General features: G+C 46.3%; 1 protein-coding gene across 1 annotated transcript; it reads right to left on the bottom strand.

The window, feature by feature from the left end:
* Nucleotides 1–1005: 1005 nt before the first annotated feature.
* On the bottom strand, nucleotides 1006–10114 carry sptlc1 (serine palmitoyltransferase, long chain base subunit 1). Its single transcript, XM_057019261.1, has 15 exons — nucleotides 9812–10114; nucleotides 8927–9034; nucleotides 7481–7578; nucleotides 7003–7096; nucleotides 6816–6888; nucleotides 4833–4965; nucleotides 4329–4458; nucleotides 4026–4115; nucleotides 3719–3826; nucleotides 3391–3486; nucleotides 2657–2753; nucleotides 2495–2549; nucleotides 2101–2218; nucleotides 1472–1545; nucleotides 1006–1213 (listed from the first exon to the last, which is right to left on the bottom strand). The coding sequence occupies exons 1-15, from the start codon at nucleotides 9863–9865 to the stop codon at nucleotides 1120–1122; spliced, it is 1422 nt and encodes a 473-aa protein (XP_056875241.1). The 5' UTR covers nucleotides 9866–10114; the 3' UTR covers nucleotides 1006–1119.
* Between the last annotated feature and the right edge of the window lie 1091 nt (nucleotides 10115–11205).

Genomic DNA, 11205 nt, shown 5'->3' with positions numbered 1-11205 from the left:
AAAGAATCAGGTTATAAAGCATTAATGCATGAAGAGTCAGGTTATAAAGCATTAAGAGTCAGGTTATAAAGCATGAACACATGAAGAGCCAGGTTATAAAGCATTAAGAGTCAGGTTATAAAGCATGAACACGTGAAGAGTCAGGTTATAAAGCATTAACGCATGAAGAGTCAGGTTATAAAGCATTAATGCATGAAGAGTCAGGTTATAAAGCATTAATGCATGAAGAGTCAGGTTATAAAGCATTAATGCATGAAGAGTCAGGTTATAAAGCATTAATGCATGAAGAGTCAGGTTATAAAGCATTAACGCTCGAGGAGTCAGGTTATAAAGCATTAACGCATGAAGAGCCAGGTTTAAAGCATTAATGCATGAAGTCAGGTTATAAAGCATTAATGCATGAAGAGTCAGGTTATAAAGCATTAATGCATGAAGAGTCAGGTTATAAAGCATTAACGCTCGAGGAGTCAGGTTATAAAGCATTAACGCATGAAGAGCCAGGTTATAAAGCATTAACGCATGAAGAGTCAGGTTATAAAGCATTAATGCATGAAGAGTCAGGTTATAAAGCATTAATGCATGAAGAGTCAGGTTATAAAGCATTAATGCTCGAGGAGTCAGGTTATAAAGCATTAACGCATGAAGAGCCAGGTTATAAAGCATTAATGCATGAAGAGCCAGGTTAGCATTATAAGCATTACGCATGAAGAGCCAGTTTATAAAGCATTAATGCATGAAGAGTCAGGTTATAAAGCATTAATGCATGAAGAGCCAGGTTATAAAGCATTAACGCATGAAGAGCCAGGTTATAAAGCATTAATGCATGAAGAGTCAGGTTATAAAGCATTAACGCTCGAGGAGTCAGGTTATAAAGCATTAACGCTCGAGGAGTCAGGTTATAAAGCATTAATGCATGAAGAGTCAGGTTATAAAGCATTAACGCTCGAGGAGTCAGGTTATAAAGCATTAACGCATGAAGAGTCTGGTCCAGAAAGCACAAACACATTTTATAGTCTCAAACATACATTTTTATTAGAACTGAAGCACAGATACAAACTTCAAAGTCCAAACCAGGATAAAATAAAGATTTCAGTGTTAATGACCCCCCAGATATTCAGTTCACTTCAGGAGAGCTGAAGCTGCTTCTCTGATGCATCTCACCGCCTGCTGGATGTCCTCCTCTGTGTGTTCTGCTGTCACCACCATTCTGATACTGAGGAGGAGAACACACAGGTGAACAGCTCCCTCATCCCTCCATCAAATCCAGCACTCTTATTAACATCATTGCTCCCAATGAGGGTAGCAAGAGTGAGCCAGCATTCAGCCATGCCTCAGCGGCTCCTCACACTGTTGCTGCATCCACCCATCATCCACCCATCCCTTCTGTGTTGTGTTCTTCTCTAGCACCAGTTTAGACTCCTCCACCCGTCCGTGCTCTAGGAAACAGGTGTTTCTGTGACTCGGGTCGTACCTGGCAGGCGGCAGGAGGCGCTCCTCTCTCTCCAGATAGCGAGCAATCGTCAGGGCTACGTGCTTCTCCAAACACTGACACAAAGAGAGAAACCAGCATGAGACACCCAGACATGTGTGTATCTAACAATCAACATTCCTTCCTGGATAGATCATGTGTGGTCTCATCGGACCAGGATCTACTGTTCATCCCCATCATGGTGGCATGAGAGTAAACATGTCCACACTCAGATCTTCAGGCTGAGCACCGTTTGGTCTTCAGTCAGCATTAGGACGCTCTGCTCAGCGTAGTCTTGTCTTCATTGCTTGAGAAGGAGGATGGTGCTTCCTGAGCCCCGACAGAGGCGCACCACATACGTATGCTCATGAGTTGATAATGATGTCTCCACATGACGTGACTGACAACAGCAGAGGCCCCTGGGGCCCCTGGTCTGGCATTAAACACAAGTGATCCTGAAGAAGGATCCAGTTTGGCAGAGATGCTGCTTTAATGAGCCAGTGTTCAGCAGCCCGAGTCCTCAGAGCTGCAGGCAGGTGAATCCTGGCTGTCATCCTTCTAATGTGACACTTTCAATCTCCAACATCCCAGCACAGCACAAAAAGAGTCCTACCAATCTGACAAGGGCTTACATGATCCACAATGCTGCGCAGCAACTGCATATCGGAATCTCTGGAGCCAGAACCTCTCTCCAGCTGGAGGTGAAGAGCTGGAGAAAATGGTTCTCCAACTAACTTCAGACCTGGAATTCTAAAAGAGAGAAGAATTAACAATATCAACAATGTCTGGGAGACATGTCAACAGAAAAGGAACAAAAACATCAAATGGCTTTTGAGCGTTAGCTGATTTAATATAAATGTTTAACTGGCATGTGGCATTTATCCCTGCAGGATCTACAGGATAGAATGGGATAGGATAGGAAGGGACGGGACATGACAAGACAGGACGGGCTGGAATAGGACAGGAAGGGACGGGATAGGATGGGATGGGGCAGGAGGGGAGGGGACCGCCCTCTGTGAGACATACCCACACAAAGCCTTGTGGACATGGCTACACTTTTCCCTCAGTACAGTGAAAATGTCTGCAAAAGAAAGACAAACCATTCGGATGTCATCAGAATTTAAGACACCTTCATACAAATATCCAATGTCAAAGATTCTGCAGGACAAGATGAGGTGTGGAGCTCACCTGGATTCTCCTCCATGATGTTCAGAGCCTCTATGGCGGCTGCAGCCAGCATGGGAGGCAGCGAGGCAGAGAAACAGTAACCCTGACCTGACAGACGCTTCAACACATCAGAAACAGGAGTCAGTTACTTTCACCAAGATGAATGGTTAGCACAGACGTTAGGAGAGGACGACATCACATCCTGGTGGTCCTCTAGAGGATTGAGATATATAGATATGGCTGCTGTGGAGGACAAAACCAGAGGAGACGACTCAAACACCAAATGACGGTCCTAGGGTGGTCTGTACTTGTGTTGGAAAGCACAGGGGTCCACAGGTGACAAACTTTAGACAAACTGTGGCTATGTCAGTGTGCTGAGGTGAGTCTGTCCTAGTTTAACCAGGTGAGGTGAAGTCCAGGTAGCGCCTCACAGGGATGGCGTCCTGTGATACGCCTGATCCTTCTCTTTGTTCTGCTTTGTAGCCTTTGAAGCCGATATTATAAAAAAGGCTGAAATCAAACAACGGGTATTTCGTCATGATAATTCCAGGACAGGATGATTTCAAAAGAAAATAACAGCTTGTGCGACTGCTGCATCTGCATGTTAACTGCAAGCTCCAGCATGTGAACAAGGCGGCGCCATCTGTGCGGACGCCTGCACTCTCGACATAAGGTTGAATATGAGCTGACTGCAACAGAGCCCAGAGCTTCAGACAAACACCACATGCTAACCAGACAAACGGGTTCCGACCTACCTGGTGGTCAATGACAAACGAGCGCCCACAGCAGAAACCACCGATGGAGGCCATGGCGTTCTCCATGTTAGCACTGATCAGGTCGATGTCGTCTATCTGCACCACAACAGTTTCATCACCAACAACGGTGATAAGAAGAAATGTTACCCACGTCATTATCATTCATATTTAGCTTATATTCTATACGTATATGCAACATACACTCATTCATTTGTCAGGTGTATTTTTCTTGTGCAGAACTATAAAAAGGTGCCAACTTCATAGTTAATGGACCTTCTTATATCGTTATCAGAGCAACAGGTCTCGGCAGAAAAGGAAAGCAACTCACATTGACCCCAAAATGTTCTGTGACTCCTCTGCCATGTTCTCCTAACACACCAAAAGACATGCTCTCCTCCAGAAAGATGCGCAGCTTGTACTTGTACTTGAGATTCACCTGCAGGTTAAATACAGGTGTGGATCAGATTCTCATCAAGTCTTTCTCTCAGTCAAGTCTCCCTCCACCCTGCCCGGTCTCCATGTCATCACTGGGTCCATGTCAGGGGCATGACTGTCACGGGTCCATCAAAAAGTGCACCAGCCAGGTTCTACATCTCAATTTTTAACATGAAAGTTTGAGTTTGTTGCTAAATTACCAGTTCTGGAAGAGGACAGATATCTGCGGTGTTGATGTACAGACCCTCCACTACCACGAACTTGCGTGTCACTCGCGCCTTACGGGGATTCTGCAGGAGAAACAGAGATGATGAATGTTCAGTGACCTCCAGAGGACACCCTAAACCAGTCTGACTGTATAGGAACCTTCTAAGAGCCTGACCACCTGCCCCCTGTACAGACCACCACTGGAGGCTGGACTCATCCAAGTGGGACTGGGGACAAGGGGCGTGGCTACACGACACTGTTGGACATTTGAGGATGCTATATGAAAGAAAAGGAACCTTCTGGTCCTCCTGCTCCTGCTCCTTCAGGAGCCTCTCCAGATCATCAAAGTCATTGTGTTTGAAGTATTTGATGATGCTTCTGGATGCCTGAAGACCCTTCTGGATGGAGAAGCAGGCCGCCTCATCCCTGAACAAGACCAAAGACAAATTAACCATTGGACTACAGCTTCCAAGACTGTGGCACAAAATCAGGCAGACGAATCAAAGAGAAACATTTCTGAGAACAATAAGAAGACAGACATATGAAGGAGGACAGCATCAGCACATGTACTTCCAATGAAACTGCTGCTTCAGCACAAAACTGGCTGATGTCCACACATTTCAGATTTCATAGTCATAGTGACTGACTGACATGTTAGTAAGTGTAAAAAGGGTGTCCTCCAGCATCCCTTGGCCACCATTCTCTTCTAAGCCCCACTGCTGAACGAGGACAGGTGACAACACTACACAGAAGCTTGGAGAAGACAGATCTAAGAACTCCAAGTAGAAACATCTACTCACACAAAAATGATGTCGCCCCTCTTAGAATAGGCAGGAATTGCACTCGCAATGGTTGCAAAGCCATATGAGTAGATGATTGCCTCTTCTGTTTTCATGAAGTTGGCCAGACGGCTCTCCAGCTCCAGGTGAACGTCTGCAGGAGGAAACCAAGAAAGAACAAGTTGTGATGCCGACAGACAAAGCTACAGGTTAAAGGCCTCTTTATGCATCGGCGACATGAGCGCGTTTCCTACGCAGCTGTGTTTCACTTCAGCTGGCTGTTGCTAGGCAACGCCAAGGGTGCAGCATCTCTAGCGGACTGTCGTCTGCTTCTTAGAGCCACTTCCAAAGTTTAGATTCAAAGAAGCGGAGAGGAGCAACACGGATTTCTAATATTTACAGCCACTTTGGATTGATTGTTTTTCTAACAGCTCAAGCAACAACTACTCAGCTCTTAGCGAAAACAGAAAAACATTACAAGATAAACGGATAAGCTATTCTATTTGGTGCACGGGACAGCTTTGTTTATGTTAAATTGATAAATTTAGATCACCTTGGCCAATCCCATAAAATGACAATACAAAGTACATTTGGAAAACAGACAACAAATAATATCGTTTGCTGAACTGATCAGGGCTCCCCTGGTCTCTCTGGGGTCCTCGGGCCATCTCAGATGCCAACAAAGTCCAGGAATCAGCTGAGCAGAAAGAGACCCCTCCATCAACAAGAGTCAATTCAGCTTTACCCTTGAAGCTTCAGTTCAAAACCAGAGAGCTCTCATAACGTCCAGCATCAGAGCAGTGGAGAGCTATCAAGAGCTGGAGGAAAACTAGAAAAAGCTTATGAAGCCAGCAGCAGATGGTGATAGCAACATCCTGCTCAGGAAGTCTGCTGTGTGGTGCTGGTGCTCCTGGAGACAGCAAACAACATGATCCTCACACTGGTGATCCCCTTGGACAAGCCCTGACCACCAGAGAAGAGAGACATTGCTCCAACACCTGCTCCAAGAACACAAACTGCATAGTGCAAGGTGGATGTGGGGTATGAGAAACTGGAGCAGGAGCTGTTGAGAGGTCTCCGAGATGTTTACTGGAACCAGTCACATGCTCAGCTTGAGGACATGTTAGAGGGACCTCTGGGTTTCTCCTCAGCCCTGTCTTTCTGAGCTGCTCTGTGATGTGTGAGGATTGTGTCTCCTGAGGCAATAGAGGGAGGATATTGACACTAACCCCTGAGATGGTTGTTAGAGGAGGTAAAGCCTGGTCTGGACTAAATGGGAGATCCAAGAGGGGTGGGGCTTCCAGTTTACTGGGTGCTGATTGGTTAAAGCTAGAGCAGAAAGTGACCCAGCACTAGAGGAGCCTTAGCCTAGCAGACACCGCTTCTCTGGTTCATAGCACCCATCACCATGGAGACCAACACACAAAACAGAACTTCAGCAACCGCCTGTCCAGTTCTGTATTTTATAGATATCATTGAGGAAGGGTTCCTGTAAAGTTCCTGCCCCAGTATTAACCAGGAACTCCAGCAGTGGAAACGCGCCTATGGGCAGGCTATAGAAGATCCACTGTAGGGTGCTCAAGTCACAGGAGCTGCCAGTGTCACAGCCACCACCTCTAGGGTCATTCAGTCCTCCTGCAGAAATGGAGACCTCACAGTTGTGTTCTTCAAATAAGCTGCTGCCACTTTCTTCACCTCAGGCCAATCAATCAGTTGTCGAGCTAAAATGTGCCAACGTTGTTCACTTATAAGGCCTTTCAGGTGTGTAGCCCGGCTCCATGGACCCCTTCTCCTGTGGAGACCCTGCTAACAATAATAGTTCCCTCTGTGGCCAACATCTGATGTTTCTGACCGAGCTGAGCCACATGAAATCCAATTTCAACCACATTGATTGTGGTTTTGGGGTTAACTGCAGCTGGAGTCAGATTCCCCACCAGGTTTGATTAGATCTGTGCCCTTATTTTACTCCTCATTCCTGATTTGCTTCTTGATCATGTCACTTACCAAATGTTCCATAAAAGCCTCTTGGTCCACATGTGCCCACACCATATTTCTTTAGTGATGCCAGAGCTTTTTGCTGCACACAAGTGAAAAAATACCTCCATTAATGCACTGATTCCACTCATTCTGACACAATAATCATTCAAAACAATTTTAACATATATTGACTGTAAATGAAATACACACACACCTTAATCTGTTCATGATCCAGGAGTCCCAGGAAGTTGAAAGATGCAAAGTTGATGCACTCTCTTCCATTGACTATAATTCTGTGGCTGGGAGGTCTGTAACAGGAAATAAAAGCTCTACCTCTCCATGTGTGGCCTTATCACAAATATAGCTCCAATGGAATCTATCAATAGTATTTAGAAGCTTATTTCTCAATCAAGCCAAGATGATTCCGTAAAAACAACATTTGAAAAGGAGGCATTCAGTGAAACAAGTGAATGTTCCTGTTCATGTGTGTCACCCCGACACAAATCATCCTCTATCTTCACACCACATTCAGCCTGAAGTTAGAGGATGATGTTCAAAGGTCCTCACTAGGTGGAAGGTCTCCCCTGACTTTAAATGGACCTTTGAATGATTGAGTTAAGTTCAAGTTACAGGTCAACTGACCACAGCCAGCTGTGTTGAGAGTGCAGCAGCACCACAGGAGTGGCTCTTACCCAGTGACAACATCATATTTGACAGAGGGCTGCTGTTTGGATGGAAGAGGAGCAATCAGAGGTTCTGGCTGCCACTCCTCGATCAGCTCTTCTTTCTCCTGAAACACAGAAAAGCTGGTGATTAACTGCAGGCTAGTCCTTTCATTTTCTACTCAACTGGGGGGGTTGACCAGCTGGTACCAGGTGCAGGTCTAAACCAGTCACATCAACAGCAGCTCTTAGCCAACCTTCTGCTGTGCTTTGACATTTCACTGTAGCCTTTGTGTAATGTTTCCAGCCTGGCCTTTCCCAAAGCTGACATCAGTCCCGTTGCCCAGTTTCTGACCTTCTACAGTAATGGACGTTCTCCTGAGCTGCTCTCAGATGGTGCTGAATGACACGAGCCACAAGGTACCGCCTCGTCCTACAAGTAGTGACAGGGGCACAAGCAGAACACGACCCAGGAATGATGATGGGAGAGCATCAGAATTACAATTCAGACTCTTTGCCTCTACACTGAAAGTGTAACTGGGGCCGTTCTACTCCTCTGGACATCTCTGAGATGTTTCAATCAATCAATCAATCAATCACTCTTTAGTTATATAGTGTCTGTTACAATCAAAACTGTCTCTAGACCCTTCACAGAATCCCAGGGCCTGACCCCCAACAAGCAACAGTGGCAAGAAAAACTCCCCTTTAACAGGAAGAAACCTTGAGCAGGACCAGGCTCATATAGGGGGACCCTCTGCTAGTGGGAGGAGGAGGAGGAGGAGGAGAGGAAAGGAGAGGATAGGAGTTTCTAAGCTTTGACTGAAGCTACCATCTGTGGTAAATTTAATTGCTTGGACGTGATAGGTGCCGACATGGTGGTGCAGTGGTCAGCACCACCCCCTCATGGGTTCTCCCCAGTTCTATGGGTCAGTGTGGAATCCTTCCAGATAATCGAGCTTCCTTTCACAGTTCAGAGACATGCATTTGGTGAACTGGTGACCATAAATTCAATGCTGCACAGTGGACACAGTGGAAGTTTGGAACAACCAGGACTCTTCCAGAGCTGCCTGTCTGACAAACTGAGAAAATCTGGAGAAAAGGGTCTCAGTAAGACCTGACCAAGAATCCAAGGTCACCGAGGCCACTCCACCAATCTGAGCCCAGATAGAAGCTTCTCCTCAGGAGACGACTTAGGAAAACATCTGAAGAAAGCTTCTATGGCCTGATAGAACAGTGAAGCTGCTCCAGCAGAGTCAGCACTGATGGTGCACATCGGATGGTGCACCCTGATCATTTAGCACAACAATGGATCAATGTGATGAAAGTTTGCAACCGTTCTGACTGCGCTTCTTGATAAATAGAATTTAAACAAGTTATCCCAACAAAGTGTGAGGCTGAACACGGCTGAAGACATTTCCTCTAATAAAAAACTGTGGCCTGAGCTTGCAACGTTATGTTGAGGACGGCCGTCTTTACCTTCTCTGTCAGTTTAGAGGTCTCGTGGAGTTTGTACGTCTTCGAGAAGAGAAGCCTAAAAATCCAGAGGATGAGGATGCCCTCCAGAATCAGGTGATAGGCAGGAGCCTGAGGAAGACATTCAGATGTGGATCATTCACATTCACAACACATTTGTAAGGGAGGGCTGAACAGTGACAGCTGCTTGTTGTTCTACTCCGCTCAGCTCAGAATTAAAGCAAAAAGTCCATCAAACAATAGCACACAGAAGCAGCTGCAGTGGTCCTCATACACAGAATAACCAGCCCATTTTCCTGCCTGATATACATTAAGCTAGTTAACTAGGGTCAGCCACATGACTGTACCCTGTCAAATACCCCCTGATGCTGAGTGGAGCTGAGTGGTTTGGTCGGTATGGACCAGCACACCTGTGGTCACTGTAGGCCTGGACAGACAGACAGACAGGGTCGAACACCTGGACACAGGTGCAGGAGCAGCTCCATCCCTCCCGAGTGTCTGAATGCGGAAGTCCAAAGCCGGACTGTTTCAGCAGTCTGGTCCCAACACCGGCTACAACTACAGGCGGTAACTCAAGTGGACCATTAAGCACCGGGAACCTAAAGTGACCATACTCGAGGACAACGGCTCCGCTACAAAAGGCATATATTATATTACAGACGCAGACGTTAATAGAAATATACGGAACATGATATACCAAATATAACAGAAAATGAAAACGTCTCGTCTTTGTGCCTTTATATCAACTGGAAACACGTGAAAACATGTTAAAAGTTGGGGGGGAGCCCTTCTGGTCGGATAACTCGTGACCCACGTTAAAACAGCCCCACAGAGGCAGCAGCACCGGGCCAGACCCCCATCGGCCGACTGCACTGGGCAGCTACTCACCTCATAAAACGCTTGAACCATTTCCACCAACACCCACTGCTGCCCGGACGACATGATTATTCTACCCAGGACGGGCTCCAGCACCGGACGAGGAAATGTAGGCGCAGCTTGGTGACGTCACGCGTCAGTTTGCGGAAGAGCGCGGGGAGATTAAAACCCGGAAGTGTTGCTGAGCCGCTGCTCTTAGACGTGATTCAATAATTAACAAGCTGCGACACAAAGTGGATGCAGAATTCCACTCTTTTCCTGCCAAAACACGCTGGGTTGTCCCAAACTTAACTTTCTCGGCTGGAACTATCGCAATGGGACAGGCCTCACTGTCCCGACGGCGTCAGCAGCTGGCCCCGCCCATCCCAGGAGCCGAACTGGGGAAGAAGCTCTGCTGTCTGTCTGTCTGTCTGTCTGTCTGTCTGTCTGTCTGTCCAGTCTCCTATGGTGAAGAAGAGAACATAATTAACCCAAAGACCAGCAATTGGCTTTGATTTTAGGTACATCAAACGTCAAGGTCTCTCCAGAATCCAGAACATCACTAACATTTAATCATTGGTTCCTTGGCTCATTAAAATCTGTTCCAAAAGATGTTTTGAGGACTTTCAATCAGGATGTAGAGCTCATCATAGTAGAGAAACACGATGTCAAAGTCATATATGACCTTACAGCATCCGATAAAGGCCTGATGTCTGTTCTTGTCCTGCTGGACCTCAGTGCTGCTCCGGACACAGGTGACCATCGCTGATGTCTATTCAATCAATCAATCAATCAATCAATCAATCAATCAATCAATCAATCAATCAATCACTCTTTAGTTATATAGCATCTGTTACAATCAAAATTGTTTCCAGGCACTTTCCAGAATCCCAGGGTCTGGACCCCCAACAAGCAACAGTGGCAGGAAAAACTCCCCTTTAACAGGAAGAAACCTTGAGCAGGACCAGGCTCATATAGGGGGACCCTCCTGCTGATGGGGGGGCTGGGTAGAGAGAGAGGAGAGGGGGGAGGACAGGTAGAGGAGAAAATAGGTAGAGCATAGAAGTACATACAGAAATACATTATATTAAGTAAAGTGAGCTGCCGGTAGAGTCGAGTTGAGTGGGTCAGCGGGGTCGGAGGTCAATAGGTCAGCATGTACAGTAGCTCTGAAGACGGTGATACCTGTAGATGAATACAGCAACTGTAATCCCAGGCTCATGTAATACATGAGCCTGGTCCTGCTCAAGGTTTCTTCCTGTTAAAGGGGAGTTTTTCTTGCCACTGTTGCTTGTTGGGGGTCAGGCCCCGAGATTCTGTAAAGGGGCTAGAAACAATTTGTTTTGTAACAGATAATATATAGATAAAGATTGATTGATTGCTTGCTTGCTTGCTTGATTGATTGCTTGCTTGCTTGATTGATTGAT

This window comes from Takifugu flavidus, chromosome 20, assembly GCF_003711565.1.
Source record: "Takifugu flavidus isolate HTHZ2018 chromosome 20, ASM371156v2, whole genome shotgun sequence".
Classification (NCBI taxonomy): Eukaryota; Metazoa; Chordata; class Actinopteri; order Tetraodontiformes; family Tetraodontidae; genus Takifugu; species Takifugu flavidus.
Note: the sequence above shows the minus strand (reverse complement) of the source record. Positions and strands in the feature narration are given on the sequence as shown.